General features: G+C 35.6%; 1 protein-coding gene across 2 annotated transcripts in view; it reads right to left on the bottom strand.

Annotated features, from left to right (window-relative positions):
* Positions 1 to 4,576: 4,576 nt before the first annotated feature.
* The window catches only part of rec8b (REC8 meiotic recombination protein b), a 50,664-nt gene continuing 35,289 nt past the window's right edge, over positions 4,577 to 19,951 (bottom strand). Inside the window, exons 10-18 of one of the 2 annotated variants that reach the window (XM_087308881.1) lie at positions 18,421 to 18,574; positions 18,127 to 18,267; positions 16,658 to 16,730; positions 13,673 to 13,830; positions 11,715 to 11,760; positions 9,715 to 9,790; positions 8,322 to 8,438; positions 6,356 to 6,462; positions 4,577 to 5,135 (exon numbers count right to left, since the gene is read on the bottom strand). In XM_087308881.1, the coding sequence (XP_087165007.1) occupies positions 5,059 to 5,135; positions 6,356 to 6,462; positions 8,322 to 8,438; positions 9,715 to 9,790; positions 11,715 to 11,760; positions 13,673 to 13,830; positions 16,658 to 16,730; positions 18,127 to 18,267; positions 18,421 to 18,574 (949 nt within the window). In that variant the 3' untranslated portion in view covers positions 4,577 to 5,058. The remainder of the gene's footprint in view (positions 5,136 to 6,355; positions 6,463 to 8,321; positions 8,439 to 9,714; positions 9,791 to 11,714; positions 11,761 to 13,672; positions 13,831 to 16,657; positions 16,731 to 18,126; positions 18,268 to 18,420; positions 18,575 to 19,951) is intronic. The other variant, NM_001040378.1, reaches the window with a different exon arrangement.

Raw genomic sequence — 19,951 nt, 5'->3', positions numbered from 1 at the left:
ATAAAGGGGCTAAGCCGACAAGAAAATGAATGAATGAATATACTTAGTACAAATGTAGTTTTTCCAAAATGAGATTAGTTAAAGTGAACTAAACATGAAGACGTTTGAAGTAGGTCTGCAGTGACAATTAGTCTAGCTGCATTAATACCTACAGTAACATTTGTTTTTCACAGTAAAAAAAACTATTGAAACACATTCCTGTGTGCACATTTAGACAAATCAATAACACTTAAGTATTTTAAGATCTGTCACTCAAGATATTTCAGTTTAAACAGCTCAAATATGCAATTTAGCTTAAAACTAGCCTTAAGCCTCATCTCTGAAAACAAGGGAGCATGTAATTTATGTGGAAAAAAATGAATAGACTACTCAATAAAAACAGTAAAAACAACTACCTCCAAGTATACTTGGAATATGTAATGATACTTTTTAATTATGTCGGTGAACAAGTATAGGCCACATTTACTAAACCTTTTCTGTTCGTTATACTTACATGCTACATGAATATAAATTATACTAACTGCTATATTAATTCTGAGAAGTACATGAATTATGTTTTAGTGGATTACATAAAAAGTACTTGTAGTACAGATGCAAATAAGACTTAATTATTTAATGATAATTGAAGCTGTCATGCACATTTTCCATCATTCAATTGGTTTCTATTAGTGTATTTGCATTGACTTTGTGTGTAGTCTACTTGTTCGAATACTTAAAGATTAATTCATTTTTCTTAGTCTTACTCCCTTTGTTCATCAGGGGTCACCACAGCTGAGTGGACCCCCAACTTATCCAGCATATGTTTTACACACAGCATGGCCTACCTGCTGCAACCCAGTACAGCCTTGTTTGTTTTGAATACGAGCTCTTTAGTGGCAAATTATATACTATCTTTACATTTTAGTTTGGTGTGAAACTAGCATATGATTAAACAGCGAGCTAATCAAACTGTAAAACTAAAGCATTTCACTTAATATAAAATTAAATCCCATGATTTTTCACTCAGTCATGGCGTCATCAAAGTATGCCTTAGTTGGTTTTGAATGTGCGCTCTCTAGTGATGAAAATTACATACTGTCTTTACATTTTAATTTGGTGTGAAACTAGCATACGATCAAACAGCGAACTTATCAAACAGTAAGACAAACCTTCCTCTAAATATGAATAGATATTAAATGAATGTAATATTTTTAACACAATTTATTAAAATTAAACAGGTATTAAATATTGAATAACTGTTTTGAAAAAGGTCAGTAGTGGCTTTTCCATTGATTGGCTTCTCTGTTAGGAAAACAATTTACCTCGATGATCCTGACATCACTATTTTCTAAGCATGCTGTTTTGCTTTCTGACAGGTGATTACTTGAACTGATCGATTTACTGTGCACTTGCAGCAAAGTGCCACATTTGAATGCCGTCAGAAAACATGTCACCTCGTAACTCGGGGTGTTTACAGTCGTGTGGCCTGTGTGACAGTTACGCTGGATCTCTACGTTCCCCTGCTCCTTTAGCGCGGCCTCTGAACTTCTGTCCGATTGTTTCCAGTAAGCTGATCAGGATACGCAACATTCCAGTATGCTGTGCTAAAATAGTAAATACTGCCTTAAAATGTCATTGTCCGTCCAATCATTGACTATGCTACATCTCTTTAAGCAAACTACATACTGTATCAGATTTTTAATTTCAGTATGTAGCCAAACGTGACAGGTAAACATCGGATCCAGCTTTGCTCGATGATCAGCAGGCTAGATATTGACTAATTCCTCACAGAGCATCTGAAATGTCCAGCATCTGTGCTATGGGGTGGGATAGTGGTTGTCTGAGGACGGTGTGAAGCCGTTCATAGTTTTACCGTGACTCTTCATCTGTATGCTAACTATTGCTTACCCTTATATGTCTGTTCTGCAAACATCATTCTTTGAATTTTGTAATCAGCACATTACAGGGGTTGGCATGGGCTTTTATTGTGCCCAGCTGGTCTGTCGGTGTTGCTAGGTGGTGTTACATTTGTGAAATCTGCTTGACGGCTCTAGATTAACAGTGTGAGGTCAGGCAGGCATGAGATCATGACCTGTGCAGTCACTGTCAACAAGGCACAACAAAGGGATTTCTGCTGGGATGGCTCACTGACACTGGTCCAACACTGCCCTCTGTGAACTGATAGGGGTATTTGAATTCAAATTTCCTCACACTTGATAATGTAGTTATTTTACTGACCCTCAAGCCATTGAAGATATTGGTGACTTTTCTCAGCAGTAGAACATTAAAGATTATATAAGTTCCTGACGATACTGAGGTCTTTCGAAGGGGAACGATTGGTCAGTGCAAGAAACTGAATATCATTTACAGCATAGTAAAGGGTAATCAATGGATCAGTGTATGTTAAATTATGGATAAAGTACATCTAGGAGGTTGTTATCTCAGAATAAACCCAGCCAGACTTATTGGCAGCCTGACACAAAGTGAAGGATGATTGTATTTACCTTATTCTTATACAAACAGGAGCAGCCATTGGAATCATTTTGGCTCTAGACTTCCGGTCGCCTTCACTTCCGTTGATATTTAGATGTTAAAAGCAGCTTGTTCTGCGTATTCATGTTGTAAACTGATATTTTCTTATGTTATTCTATTCTTTATGTATAGTCAAGAACACATTTGTTTGTAGAGCAAGTAGTCTGATCGTTTTCTGCTGTTTATTATCCATAGTCATTCCTCCCATAGGCAACTAAATAGGTTTTAAAACAGTAACAAAAATGAGCACACCTCCGCATTGCAGAAAGATGTCAATAGGACTGAAGGGCTTTATTTTGCAAAAACAACCATCCTGGATGTACTTTATCCTTCTTATTACAAGGCCACTTGCTGCAATACAAACAAATGCTACAAAAAACATTCTTCTAAGCCATGATATTTTACTAATTATTTACTTAAACTAAGTTAACAGAAATTAAAAGAGTTGATAGTGCATTATTCAGTCACACGATGACACCAAACTGTCAAAAATTCAAAGCTGAAACTAAGCTGGCTAGAACAAGACAGTACCAAACAGTCAAATCCATAGCGTGACAGTCAAGGAGATACACATGAAAAAAAACTCTGCATTTCGCTTTGCAGGTGTCTGTGGTCTTTCACTGAATTGTTAAGTGCAAAGATTAGTGTCAAACAGCCGTGTGCGTATAAATCATACACTACGATAATAATTTGGTTAAGGTGTTTACATGTCTGTACTGCACTTCAATAATGCGACTAAAATCGACATACTCCACATCTTAATTCCATTTGTTTAGTTTGATTATGACCTTAATAGGATTAATCATAAATTGCTGTTTATATGGTAGACTCTTAATCAGAGTATTGACTTAAGCGTATTAAATTCAAGATATTATTGGTGTCCATGTAAACATACTCACTGACAGTCAAGGTGATTCGAAGTTTCTGGATGAACCTGTGTTATTTAGCCATTGTTATTTCGGAATAACATACCTTGGAATGTTGTGAGTGACTGACTAATCAGAATTAAGTTTTCCAGACAGCCATGTATTGCGTAAAGGATAAAGCACATCCAGGCAGTTCATAGTTTAGAGACATTGGCTGTTGTATAAGACTGAAGAACTTTATTCTGCGAAATCAACAGCCTGGATGTACTCTATTCTGTTTATTTGATGGATACGTGCCACTAAATGTAACAAATTTGACTAAAAATTGTTCTGAGTCATAATAGTTTATTAAACCTTTAATTAAAGGCAAAGCTGACAGAAAACAAAATGGCTGAATGGAGCATACACTAATCTACATATTATTTATTCACATAATGGCACCAACATTGGAAGGTATAATGTTGCAGAGCTGGGTGTACTTCAGAAAGGATCTAGTGTACTCAGACATGGTGCAGAACAAATCTACTATGTTTTTCATGCCCATGACGGGAATCAGCATTTTGAAGTGAATATTGTGAAGTGAATTTGACAAGCAAATCAAGCGAAAATGACCTGCGAATGAATTGAGTTAACTCAAAATGTTTACACGTCTATCTACATGTGAATAGGGCGATTTATTCATGCATGCCGCTTCTGGTGTGAACATCCCATAAGACTTATTTCTGCTTGTACTTTATGCTGCTTTTCAGCTACTTCCCACAAAATGTACAATTTAATCACAAAACATTGTTCTGAGTCAGAATAAGTTATTCTTTAATTAAGGGTGAAGCTGACAGAAATTAAAATGGCTGATTGGAACATACACTAACCTTTGTATTATTCAGTCAAGTTGCTGATTTGAAGAACATAAATAAGTCTGTGTTATTCAGCAGTTATCTCGAAATAATATACATTGGAATGTTGCGACTGACCAATCAGAATCAAGAATTCCAGATGGCTGTGTAATTAAAGCTAATAATATTGTAAATAATATTCAATTTCTTGCACAGATTGATTGTTCCGCTTGATAAAACCTTTGTGCATTACCAGGAAACACAGGCATTCAATTGGATTTGTTTGTATGTTTAATTCTAATCTCAGAATCATGAGACCATTGACTTGCAATAAAAAAGAAAACAGAATATGCACACAAACAGTAATTATATTGATGCAATACAATTTTAATAGCAATTTTTATTGAGAAAAGTTCAACATATTTTCTTCATAACTTAAGAACAGCTAAAAAATGTATTTAAAAGACCATGACAAACATGTATTAAGTAATTAAGTAGATAAAAATGTTAAACAAGTTCATATTTATAAACATGTATACATAGAATAAAAAAGAACATTAAACTTCATAAAAGGTCAAAACATCTTTAAAATTATTGTAATATAAACTCGTTAATGCTAAAACTTCATCTGCAAAATCATCTACAATAAAATATAAAATAACAATTATTCATAATTTGAAAATATTATGTATGAGTGTATTTCTGTTAGGTAGAACAAAAGACAACAAACTGCATTTAAACTGACCTCTGAACTGACTTCATATGTTTCAGCATTAAGCGTACACATAAACAATCCAACAGGGTGAACTTGCTTGGGGGAATCTATTGTTGCAGTTGGCTGTGTGTGTTTAGCGCTCTGTGGTAAAGGTGATGACTCCAAACGCTTCAGTCTGACGGGCACTTAACTTTAGATCACAGAGCAGCTCTGTAAAACAAACAGATTAAGGATCACGTCACATACATACCTCAAGACAGTAGCAAAGCAAACACCTATGGATCTAGATTAGTCTCAATAGTAATTCACACAATTTTTTTTTACTTTCCAGGCAACGCATTCCTCTCACACAGATCACTCGTGTACCTTTTAGCCAGTCAGATGAGAACTTACTGTTTAACCAATCATAGAGTGCTGAGAGTGCTGTATCTAGTCACTCCCTTTTTTTTCAATCTCCAATTAAATAACAGGAAAAACTTGAGCATGCTAAAGATGTGAACTAGGGCTACTTAATTATGGGAAAAATCATAACCACGATTATTCAAAAATGAGATTAAAAATTATGTAAATGAGGTTGTTATCACACTGTTAAAACTTGTTTATTACATAACAAATGAGGATTACTGTGATTAAACACAAAACGATACTTTTTTTTAACATCTTAAGTCAGTGTCCGACCCAGTCCAACACATTAAATGTAATTATGAGCCCTAGCCCAATTTAAACCTGACCCGTTATAACAGAAGTTCTTAACTACAATTCTGAGGTATTTGAACTACATTTAAATTACTTTAAATTTATCTTACTGAATGATGCAACAAGGACAAAGCATGTAAATAGCATTGTTTGTTTATTGAGAATGGATCGTAACAAAAAGGATGTTAAAGACTGACTATCATCCTTTCTGCCATGGCTAGCCTGCTTCATGTGTCTGTTTATCGTGGAAATCCCCACTATCTTTATGCCGCTTTTACACCGCACACGCGAGCAGAGCGTGTTTTTTCCATGTCCATGTTAACAGAATAGTGCTTTTATACGGCACACACAAGCAGCGGGTCAGTGAAGAGCGCGCAGAGAGCTAAAAAGATGAAAGATGAAAGATGTTTTGCACAAATTTAAACTTTTAAAATATTTATATATTTGTAAATGGTGTTTTATGTTAGTGAAAAACATTTTATGAATATGTATTTTTATTTTTGTGCATCTGAATTGTTTTTTTGTGTGTGTGTGTGTGTGTATATATATATATATATATATATATATATATATATATATATATATATATATATATATATATATATATATATATATATATATATTGTGCACATGAACTTAGTTTCATGCATGTGTGTACATTCTGTTTTTTGCGTGAATTGTTACTGAAACTAATCTAGATCCCTAAAGACCTGCCCAGTGTCTTCATATCTTACCCAGTATCTGGTAGAACAGATGAGCTACAGTGCTGCGGTCAGCCTCTGGGGGCAGCAGTGAGTGAAAGCCGACCTTACCACGGCACTCGATGAAGCCAGTGATCAGTCTGTAAGACAGAAAGAAAGATTGACGATGACCTGACAATACATGGACACAAAGATATGTTCAGCCCTCAAAGGTCCTTAAAGAGAAAGAGATCTTCAAACTGCATGGCATTCATAGAGCACTAAAGCCGTGCAGTTAAAGGCATAATTTATCCAAAAATGAAAATGTATTCGTTATTTACTCTCCCTTGATTGGTTTCAATCCTTTATCAGTTTCTTTTTTCTGCTAAATTTAAAAGAAGGCATTTTGAAGAAAGCTGGAAACCTATACCACTAATTATGTATGAATACATTTGCAAAATAAAATACTATGGAAGTCAAAGGTAACAGGTTTCCAGCTCTCTTCAAAATGTCTCCTTTTGTGTTCAACAGATTCAACAGGTTTGTGACAAGTGAAGGGTCAGTAAATGATGATAGAATTTTCAGATTTGTGTGAACTATCCCTTTAAGCAGTCCATTATGTGATATGATAGTTTGTAAAGAAATATTAGTTTAGACTAATAAAAAACGGGTTGATGTAAATAGTTTTTACACTATCAATGAATCTGTTGCATTATCCATGGAGTTTGTACCATCTACATGTGTATTTATGACTTTTTAATCTTAAACACTTAAGAAATGTAATTTTGGTAATAGTAAGTAATACATTTGTGTAAAAAGTCAATGATTGTAATATGTTGATGTAGTTTTATTATGGACACATGAATCACTTGTTTTTTTCTGGATGCTTCCACTGTCGTGCATGTCATTTTCATTTTGTACAAATGTAAATCAACTTATCAAAGGATCACGTATAATGACTCAAAGGGATAGTTCACCAAAAAATAATAAAAATATACAAATTTTTTAGACATCTTCAGGTGGTTCCAAACCATCCTTTTCTGTTAAACCAAAATGAGTTGAAAACCAGCAGACATTGACATCCATAACATAAAACATGAAAGTGAAAGTGAAAATGAAGTGAAAGGCAATGGCTTTCCAAACGGTTTCCAACATTCTAACAAATAGACATGCGCTTTTCAACACTGCCAGCTGTGGTTTCTCCAGGCAAATACACTATGGTACACTCCTGTCCTGTAGACCAGGAATGTCAAACTCAATTCCAGGAGGGCTGCAGGCCTGCACAGTTTAGTTCCAACCCTGCTCCAACACGCTTACCTGTAAGTTTCAAATAAGCCTGAAGGACTCAATTAGTTTGATCAGGTGTGTTTAATTAGGGCTGGAACTAAATTGTGCAAAGCTGCGGCCCTCCACGAGTTTGACACCTGTGCTGTAGACTCTCATCTGATCCCATCCCACACTATCTACACTCCTAAAGCAGAATACATTGCCAGTGGAAAACATGTTGCGCAGTGCCTGCTTGGACACCAGGTATGACGGTACTCTGATTGACGATTAAATGAACAGTTCATACAAAAATGAAAGTTCACTCTCACTTGAGTTGTTCCAAACATGTCTGAATTTCTTTTGAAGAATGTTGGCAACAAGATGTCATAATAGTGCCTTCAACAGAACAAAAGAAAAAAAAACACTAAATAAGTTTAGAATAAGTGGAGGGAGAGAAAATGAGAGAATTTTTATTTTTGGGTAAACCATCTCTTTAACATGACATGTATTATTTTTACAGTGTGTGGCAAAATTGTGGTGTTTTGGTTTCAGAATATACAAATACCACTAAACCCAACACTAGCCTGAAGCTTACATTTTATTTAAGACATATTGAACTACAAGTAAGAAACAGCATTTAATAAACACACTTTAAGTTGGAGAAAGTTAATAGTGAAATCCCTGCCCCTTAGGCATGCACAACCTGTTTTGTAGATCTCTGATATGCTTTTACATCTGCTTGGCCTCAATTCACCTGAATAAGTCCTCGGTGATGATGTCACTCATCTCAAGCTCCGCCTCTCCCAGGGGCAGATCAACGTGCTCTTCTAATATAACCTCCATAGAAACAGGAGCCTCTTCAATCGGAGACCTACAGTACATACACAACATTTATTTCACAGGATTCGAGACTAAATTTCACCAACAGTATTTTTGTCAGTCCTTCTGGGATTTCGCTAAAAAATCAGATTTGTGCAACTAAAATGGTATTAAAAATCACACATATTAAGGCATTTTTTTTATTGTTTCCCTGCAAAGTAACATTGTTTACCATTAAAGCCTATGTCTATGTTAATTGGTCGCTATTTGACAACGTTGGAAATAATGCAGATTGTGCTAGTGTGTCAAAGAGAGAGAGAAGGCTACACCTGTGACGGCAGATGCATATGTACAATATTAAAGTATAGTGATTGATACAACTCATGTGGACTAGTTCAAACAGGATTTGAATGCGTGTTAAGATATTGTGGATCACATACTGGATGAAGAGCATATATTTGCATCCAAAAGGCTTTGTTTTTGAAAGTAAAACTATGCAGAAGGTGCAGTGGGTATTTGAAGATTCTTTTGATTGCCCAAAATATGCAGAAAATCTGTGACAATTGAAAAAACCTTTGAGCTCACAGTGTTTTGCGACCTATGTTTGAGTTTGTGCTACATTTCATGATCATGAAATCCTGGAGAGCCTGTTTTGTTACAATGTGAAGTAAAACTGTACAGTTAAAGTCAAAATAATTAGCTACTTACTACTGTTAGGTACTGTTACTTTTTTTTTCTTTTTCAAATGTTTCCCAAATGATAAACAGTAAAGTTAAAATTCATGGCTCTCGAAAAAAGTGAAACAAATGTTTTAAAAGCCTTTACTAACATGGCTATTTCATTAAAACTGCACCAACAAATAATGTTGCCATTACCCAAATAGCACAGACACATTTATTAGCGCTAAAGCAATTATTGTTTGAATTTGTTTGTACTAAGTGAAGTTTGTTTCTAAACTAATTTCGAGAGGATCACATGCATATGATTGACAACAGCTGGTCCTGCATTAGTAACGTAAAATTCACTAATCGGATGATTAGATTAATAAATTACCAGAGTTACTAATGTCTAGTACATATTATGTACTGTCATCATGACAAAGATAAAGAACTATTGGAAATTAGTTATTAAAGCTATTATGTTAAGAAATGTGTTATCTGTCTTTTAAACAGAAATTGGGGAAAATTATAGGGCTAATAATTCTGTATGTCGTACAACTGCAGTCCAGAATATAACACATGCTCTGACATTCAGTGTTTTGTAAATGCCTCTAATTTTCTTTTCTTTTTTTTTTTTTTTTGGGATTTTTCCTTTTTGATATTTCTTACCATCTGCTGTTGGGAGTGATGAGGTCACTCGGAGACCTGTCTCCTTTAGACACATCCAGAGGCACGTCTGAAGCAGCTGGACAAACACACACATGGTTTAATTTGATTGACATTTTGAGCAAAGAAGTAAAAAAAGTACTTGGACACTTTTTGAGCCAGATTTACAAACAGCTTGCATCAGCGCAACCTTCTTTTAGCATTAAAAAACTGCTGTCAGGGTTTATTAAAAATGTGCAATGAAAAACTAGCAATACAAAGACATAGACGGTTAAGTTTTTGGCTTACCTTTTTGCATTAGCATTTGTTTACAAGCACCATTTAAGGGAGTAGAGTATTTGAATGAATCCCGCAAAGTCATTCACTATGGTTTGTGGTTGTTGGTTCACTGTATTTGAATCATTATTTAACACTATACACAAACATGTCATAACACATTTTGCAATTAACAAGCTACAAATAGTGGAAGACGAACAGCGGTGAACAGAGAAAGTGTGGTAGAAAGGACACAATTTCTCCTTTGGTGTTCAATGATTTTGAATGCCAGAAGAAGATTATCTGAAGGTACTTATTAGTGAGCTCCATTATTTTTCATACACGCTGCTCCTAGTAGATAGTGTTGGTGATTATGGAAATGAGCTGCTGTGCTGTTCTTTAATTTGCACATTGCCAGTGGATCACACAGACTGTCAGTCGATCTCCCACTGCAATCTGCGCATTTATAACATTGTGATCTCCAACTGATTTGGCATGTTGAGTAAATCTGACCTTGCATGTCTTATACATATAACAATAATAATTAGGGATGGGTATCATTCAACAGTTTTTGATAAATTACCAATACTTTGATTTAATAATATGCAGATAACAATTTGATAAACATGTATATTAACAAGATTACATTATACATTATTTAGTTGGGACACTTTACAATAAGGTTGGATTATTTAATGTTAAATAATGAATTTACTAACATGAACAAACAATGAACAATACATTTATTATAGTATTTTTTTATGTTAGTTAACATTAGTTCATGAAAATAAAGTTGTTCATTGTTAGTTCATGTTAACTCATGGTGCATTAACGAATGTTAGCAAGCATACATTTGAATGTTAATAATCTATGGGTAAATGTTGAAGTATGTATATTAATAAATGTTGTACATTAATAAATGCTGTACAAGCGTTGCTCATTATTAGCTTTATTTAGTAAATACATTCACAAATGAAATCCTATTTTAATGTGTGACCCTGGGCGTCACGGTGGCGCAGTGGGTTGCACAATCGCCTCAAAGCATATATATATGTATATATATATATATATATATATATATATATATATATATATATATATATATATATATACTGTATATAAAGCATATACATATACTGGTTTGAGCCCCGGCTGGATCAGTTGGCATTTCTGTGTGGAGTCTCCCCATGTTTGCTTGGGTTTCCTACGGGTGCTCCGGTTTCCCCCACAAGTCCACAGACATGGGGTATAATTTGCCATAGTGTATGTGTGAATGCAAGAGTGTGTGGGTGTTTCCCAGTGTTGGGTTTTAGCTGGAAGGGCATCCGTTGCGTAAAATATATGCTGGATAAGCTGGCGTTTCATTCTGCTATTGTGACCCCTGATTAAGGGACTAAGCTTAAAAGAAAGCGAATGAATGAATGAAGTTGGACACTTTATTTTTTGTTCTGTTTCAGAATGAGTCCATCATGAGTGAAGATAAATTTGTGAAGCGCAAAGCAAAATAGCTTTTTCTACTTAGTTGATATTTTTTCATTTATTTTTTTTCAGAGGATTTTTTTGCATTTATCAATGTATATATATTTTTGCTTGTTTTTGCAAAGTTTTGCTTTAAAATCATGAAAAAATGTAGTATAAAAATGATATAATCTCAAGTCTAATCCCATAAACCCAGTCCTAACAATGAATGAATGAATGAATAAATAAAAAAAAATAAAAAAATAAATAAATAACATTTTATCTGTCACCTGAGCTCTCAGACAGAACCAGAGCAGCCTCAGATTCCCTGATCACCTAAACATTCATAAAACACACACAAAAAAAGTTTATTAGGTTTAATTCACATATAAACACATACACTCACTGGACACTTTATTACCATTACCAGTACAGTGTTGGACCCTCTTTTGTCGTCAGAACTGCCTTAATCCTTCGTGGCATAGATTCAACAAGTACTGTAAATACTCCTCAGAGATTCTGGTCCATGTTGACATGATAGCATAACGCAGTTGCTGCAGATTTGTCGGCTGCACATCCATGATGCAAATCTCTTGTTCCACCACATCCCAAACATGCTCAATTGGATTGGAATCTGGTGATTGTGGGGGCCATTTGGGTACAGTGTTCCCGCTTTATAACATGGTGCGTTATAATGCTGGAAGTAGCCATCAGAAGATGGGTACTCTGTGGTCATAAAGGGATGGACAAGGTGTAACAATACTCAGGTAGCCTGTGGTGTTGACATGATGCTCAGTTAGTCTAATGGGCCCAAAGTGTGCCAGAAAAATATCCCCCACACCATTACACCACCAGTACCAGCCTAAACCGTTGATACAAGGCAGGATGGATCCATGCTTTCATAATGTTGATGCAAAATTCTGACCCTACCATCTGAATGTTGCAGCAGAAATCGAGACTCATCAGACCAGGCGATGTTTCTCCAATCTTCTATTGTCCAATTATGGTGAGCCTGTGCGAATTGTAGCCTTAGTTTCCTGTTCTTAGCTGACAGGAGTAACACCCGGTGTGGTCTTCCACTACTGTAACCAATCTGCCTCAAGGTTCGATATGTTGTGCGTTCAGACATGTGCTTCTGTATACCTCTGTTGTAACAAGTGGTTATCTGAGTTACTGTTGCCATTTATCAGCTCGAACCAGTCTGGCCATTTTTCTCAGGCATCAACAAAGCATTTGCGCCCACAGAACTGTTGCTGACTGGATATTTTCTTTTTTTCAGATCATTCTCAGTCAGATCATTCTCAACCCTAGAGATGGTTGTGCATGAAAATCCCAGTAGATCAGCAGTTTCTGAAATACCTAGACCAGCCTGTCTGGCACCAACTACCATGCCACATTCAAAGTCACTTAAATCCCCTTTCTTCCGATGCTCTGTTTGAACTGCACAAGATCATCTTGACCATGTCTACCTGCCTAAATCATTGAGTTGCTGCCATGTGATTGGCTTATTAGAAATTTTGCATTAACAAGCAGCTGGACAAGTGTATTTAATAAAGCCGCCAGTGAGTGTATATAAGGGTGCATCACATAAACAGAAGCTTGCATTTGTGTAAATTGCAATAAAAAGCCTAAATTTTAATATTAAATTTTATCATTGAATATAATAATGTTTAAAGTGTACTGCGGTATGTATTGACAAGCTTTTTGGTAAACTGACACATACTTGAATTTTAGTTCTACTGAAAATTGCATGTCATGTATGTAAATATATTTGCATTCATGTATTACATTACAATGTATTACATTTCATATCAGTTTTAAATGTATAGATTTAAAATTGAGATTATTACCAAGCACACTTTCTAAAAGGCACAATTATTTCATCAAAATTGAAATGTTATTTATATAAAAAAAGTGTTTCAAATATATGCTTTAAGATTTGAAGAAAATTCCAAGTGCACTTCATTTTTGCATCGGCATTAAAAGGATCCTTCTCCCTAATAAATAATATCCTGTCATCATTTATATGCCTTCACATCATTCCAGACCTGTGCTGGTGTGGATAAGCACATTATCATTTATCACAATTAAACAATAATGAGAATCACATTTTGGAGCAAACTAATCCTATAAATGCCAATAGTGTACATGCTAATAAAATGTGCATGACTGATTTTAACCTTGAACTCCTTGAGCTCAATAAATCAATGCTCTGGCTCTGACATGATCAGATAAGCAACTTCTTCACCTCTCTGCTAGACTCCCGACTTCTCTCCACTCCTCTTTCTTTCTCCCTCTCCATCAGCTCACTCTCCTTCTTTGCCTGTCGCTTCCTGGAGGGACGAGAGAGTGTAGAAGAAACACTGCAGGATTTCCACAGAGTCTGGAGGTCAGGGTGGATGAGCACTGCAATGCAAAGACACATTAAAATCGTTATACGAATGGAGTGTGCTGGTGTTTCTGACTCTTGATAAAAACTGCTGAGCCCTTTGATGCACCAGTGGTTTCATTATTACAATCTACTATAAGAAATGTTCACTGCAACTCAAAGGAGCTGATGCATTAGTTTACCCTCTTTATTTATGTATGTATATATATATATATATATATATATATATATATATATATATATATATATATATATATATATATATATATATTTATATTGTTACGAATTAAATAAAAAATCCTTAATCAAAAAGAGATTTAACCAAAAGTAACAAAATAACAGGGATTAAAAATATAATCCCTGGTGCCCCCGCGCTCTCACTCCCCAAAATATATACCAAAAACACAACCACTGATAATTAACAAGAAAATATGATTTATTTACAGAAATAAGGAGCAAAAATAACATCAGGAGAGGTTTAGCCAAAATAAATGACAATAAACCAAGCTAACTAAATTAGATTAAACTTCCCTAGAAATCAAATAAAATAAAATACAGAAAACATACCTCCCTACTAACGACCACAGGAGAAAAGGAAAATAACAAATAAGGCACCTAACCTCCCTGCATGCTCCAAGCCCGACAGGGAGACAGAAAACTGGGCTTCAATCACCAGTTAAAAATTATCAACAACACATCGGCATCTCACATAATGCCACAAAGCGATAGAAGCAAACACTCATTTGATCGCTAGTATCCACTGAGCACAAACGGGGAATCGAGAGAGAGCGGGGAGCCATCGAACCCATGTTCTCTGCAGGTTTTTATAGCCGCCGCCAATCCAAGCGCCAATTATGATCCGTCCCACCGTAATCCACTGCACCTGCGAATACTTAGAGCGAGAGAAAGAGAGAGAGCGAGAGAGAAAGAGAAACACCACACACAAGCCTACACTACACTACTCGTAACACCTCCCCACCAAAAAGATGGAAACAAGCAGTTTGTATCTACCCACCTAACTTAAACCTCAACTTCAGCACCATGACCTCTGGACAGCGCATCCGCAACCACATTTTGCGAACCTTTCTTATGCCCTATATCCAAATTAAATTTGGACTTTGGACTTCCAAAGACCATCGCATTAATCGCTGGTTTGAATTGCGCATCCTATCCAAAAAAACAAGAGGATTACACAAATTGGAAACGTACTTCCACCCAAATAAATCTCAAAATGTTGCAACGCTAAATGTAGTGCTAAAGCCTCCTTCTCGATCGTACTATATCTGCGTTGACATGCTGTAAATTTTTTTGAGAAGTATCACACTGGATGATCAATATTTCCTGAATTAGAACAGCTCCAGCTGTTCAAAGTCCGGTGCTGAAAGAATAAGAGCATTACACAGCAAATCTTTTGCTGCTCGAAAAGCCTGATCACATGCAGCAGACCACACAAAAACTCTTTCGGTGCTCAGAAGATCAGTTAGTGGAGACACAACACTAGCAAAGTTACGGCAGAATCCTCTGTAGTATCCTGACATACCCAAAAATCTACACAACTCTCTTTTATTCCCTGGCATTGGGAATTCCACAATAGACGTAATTTTTGCATCAACTGGACACACATGTCCCTGACCTACCTTTTTTCCTAGGTACACTACTGTGGCCTTGGCGAATTCACTTAGCTAGATTTAAAGTTAGAGAGGCATTAACCAAACGTGCAAACACTTCACTTAAAGAAACCATATGCTCCTCCCAGCTAGAAGAATAGATCACAATATCGTCGAGATAAGCTTCGCATTTCTCAACACTTCTTAATACGATGCGCATTAATCGCTGAAAGGTTGACGGTGCGTTGCGCATCCCGAAAGCCATTACGGAGTACTGCATAAAATCGTCAGGGGTCACAAAAGCTGAAATTTCCGAGGCTTGTGACGTAAGTGGAATTTGCCAATACCCTTTAAGAAGATCTAATTTTGTCACGAACCTGGCAGGACCGACTCGATCTATGCAGTCTTCCATACGTGGCAATAGGAATGAATCGGGCTTCGTAACTGCATTGACTTTCCGATAGTCAGTGCAGAAACGAACCTGCACTACACTACTCGTAACAATATATATATATATATATATATATATATATATATATATATATATATATATATATATATATATATATATATATATATATATATATATATATATATCTAAATATCTATATATAAATATATATATATATATATATATATATAAATATATATATATATATATATATATATATATATATGTATGTATATATATATATATATATATATATATATATATATATATATATATATATATATATATGTATGTATGTATGTATATATATATATATATATATATATATATATATATATATATGTATGTATATATATATATATATATATATATATATATATATGTATGTATGTATGTATGTATATATATATATATATATATATATATATATATATATATATATATATATATATATATGTATGTATATATATATATATATATATATATATATATATATATATATATATATATGTATGTATATATATATATATATATATATATATATATATATATGTATATATATATATATATATATATATATATATATATATATATATATATATATATATATATATTATAAACAAATAATATTTTATGAAAATTAATAAAAGAATAAATTAAATAATAAAAAAGGTTTCTAGAAAGTTAATGACTTCATGGCTAATTAAATTGAAAGAAGTTTTATGTAAAAGCAGGCATGTAATCTCGTTTATGAAAGGTGTTGGGCCACAATATGTTATGACCTACAGTTACACGGTGTGCTGAGCAAAACTGCAGCTGAAGCCTTCCGGGAGGCAGGGATACTTTGGAGCACATCAGACTAAGGAAGAGAGAGAGAGAAAGATTAAAACAGATGGGCAGAGGGAGAATCAAATATTTATCAAATAAAGCAAATGATTTCAGCTTATTAGAATTTTTTTGTATAAATATTTTTGCTTTAAAATATTAATTGTTTTAAATAAATAAATAATATTACATACACTACTGTTTAAAAGTTTAAGTCAGTCATTTATTTTGGAAATGCATTCACTCGTTTTTTGTCTTTATTGAATTAAATGTCTTTGAAATACAGCAAATACTGTAATATTGTGCAATATAGTTTTATCTATTTTAATAATAATAATAATAATAATAATAATAATAATAATAATAACAACAACAATAATAAGAATAATAACTCCTTACATTTATATAGCGCTATTCTGGACACTTAAAGCATTTTACACATTTTTTGGGGGAATCTACTCATCCAACACCTAGATCCATCCACATGGATGACGTGACAGCAGCCCTATTGCGCCAGACTGCACACCACACACCAGCTGATTGGTGGGGAGGAGACAGAGTGATGAAGCCAATCATGATATGGGGATGGTTAGGAGGCCATGATGGACAGAGGCCAGGGGGGTAAATGTGGCTAGGATGCAGGGGTTAAACCCCTACTCTTTTTCAAAGAAAATCCTGGAATTTTTTTAAAGAGTGTCAGGACCTCGGTTTAGCATCTCAGCCGAAAGACAACGCTCACTGAGCAGTGTAGAGTCCCCACCACTATACTGGGGCATTAGGATCCACACAGACCACAGGCAGCAACCTAGCTTTACCATGTGGTCTCCCATCTAGATACAGACCGGGCACAGCGCTGCTTCAGTGGGCGACCATGTGAGAGTTGCAGAGAGCTAGCAGCAAATTTATTTGCACAATATTACAGTTTTTGCTGTATTTCAAAGAAATTTAATTCAGCAAACACAGTAAAATGTTCCTTAATCATTAAAATATATATTGTAATTTGCAATTTGATTATTTAGTTATTCAATTAATAAATTATTGCTGTTTTCTAACTGTTTTTGAAAAAAATGTAATTATATTTTTACATAAATTGCACAATATTACCGCGTTTGCTGTATTTGCTTTCCAAAACAGTAAAAAAACTTTTACAATTTGAATGGCAAAACAGTAAAATATTTCTTAATCATGAAAACTATATATGCTGCAACTTGATAATTTAGTTACCAGATTAATATTTAGATTTTGCTTTTGGTTGATAAAGGTTAACACCTGAAAGATTTGTGTCTCATGCTGTTATTTGACAATTGAGAAGAATCAAGAATTGTTTTTGTAATTACACCCTGATTCCCTGAACCTTCATAGAATCAAATCAGGAGTTGTCAAAGGATTCCCAGCATTAGTGATTAGATTATCTATCACAGGCCTCCCACCAGAGATTGAGTTTCAGTCAGAGGGTTGTTGATTTGTTGTCGCATTGCATCCTGGGAAATCTGTGTGTTTTGGTCGGCGAAAATCAGTTGCCTTTTGCGACCTCGTCTCTTCAGAGGCACAGATTGCTCGGCTGTGAGAGTCTGAAATAGAGGGAAAAATGAGATTGAAGAGCAAGAGGTTATCGAAACACCAGTGCATTGTTGTGGATTCAGGCCAATGTAACTTCACGCTTCACAACACATATGGATTATGTAACACTTGAGTATAATGGGCAAGGTAATACAGACACCAACCTCACTGGACTCCATCTCCACATCTCTCTCGCTGGCGTCCGTGGTTGTTGTCATAGTGATTGGGGGAGGCGTCATCTCTAAAGCGACTCGGTCTAAGGTGACCTCTGTAAAACGTCCATTACCTTCATCCATAAGGCACTCGCTGTTCTTCAGTCTGTGAACATACATTCAGAGATGATTGAAAGCTTTGAGAGCTACATTCAACACAAGCAGCCATTCCAGGCAAGCAGAGGTCAAGCAGACCCTTTATTTCAGACTTTTTAGGTCAAGGACATTTGGCCCAACAACTGTCACTGTCTATGCAAACTGATGTTATGTTAGGTCTCAAACCCAAACCAAGAGTCTGTTTGACCATTTGATTTTGACTTTCGTGACAGGTCTGTACTATACAGAAATCAAAAACACTTTACATTAAGGATGTATTAGTTAATCAGGGTATATACAGGAATCAGAGAGTGAATTTCAATAGCTTTTAAGACTTTAAGGGTGTTTTCACTCCTAGACTTTTGTTTCGAAACCTGTCACATTTGCCCAGTTTTAGCATGGTTCGTTTGGCATATGTGAATCAACCGATCGCGCTTGGATCCGCGCCAAAACAATCGCTCTGAGATCGCCTGAATGAGGTGGTCTCGGCTCGATTGAAACAAACTCTGGAGCGGATCGATTGTAGTGAGAAAGCAATACGATCAGAGCCCGGTAATATAAGTGTTTTATGGATATGTAATAGGCATCCGGCTAAATAAAGAAAGAATTATGCGTAGGGCGGGAGGTCATTTAACAGACATCCCAAGTCTCCCGGAAGTTTCGGGAGTCTCACGCAAATGCACAGAGACTCCCGGATGCCCGTCAATGATTGATAATCTCCTAGAAATTGCGCGTCTCCCTCACGGTCCTCAAATACGTTGTACACCCTTCTCACCCCTCCCCTCCACATCCCTCCTCGCTCTTCAGACACATCGTGCTCATCTTGTCAAACACCACCAAACCACCACCCCCCTGACAGCTGAGCGGGACTATAAACCGTGAAACTCAAACACAACCTGTGGTCTGTGTGGATCCTAATGCCCCAGTATAGTGGTGGGGACTCTACACTGCTCAGTGAGCGTTGTCTTTCGGCTGAGATGCTAAACCGAGGTCCTGACACTCTTTAAAAAATTCCAGAATTTTCTTTGAAAAAGAGTAGGGGTTTAACCCCTGCATCCTGGCCACATTTACCCCCCTGGCCTCTGTCCATCATGGCCTCCTAACCATCCCCATATCATGATTGGCTTCATCACTCTGTCTCCTCTCCACCAATGTGAGTTGAGTTTACTCACAAGTGACTTGTTTTAGCTCTTTTGGTCTGTTTAGAAACTTTGCCGTGTGAAAGCGAACCAAACCCAAGAGCAAAGAGCAACAATAATGTAACAATTTTAATCCCTGTTTCGGAACAACTGAATCTATTCACATGTGTGAAAGCACCCTAAGACTCTTTACATACATTTTAAGACCTCATTGCCACTTTAGGTTTCAACTGGCAACATTCAACTGG

This window comes from Danio rerio, chromosome 24, assembly GCF_052040795.2.
Source record: "Danio rerio strain M-AB ecotype USA chromosome 24, GRCz13ab, whole genome shotgun sequence".
In the NCBI taxonomy this organism is placed as follows: domain Eukaryota; kingdom Metazoa; phylum Chordata; class Actinopteri; order Cypriniformes; family Danionidae; genus Danio; species Danio rerio.
Note: the sequence above shows the minus strand (reverse complement) of the source record. Positions and strands in the feature narration are given on the sequence as shown.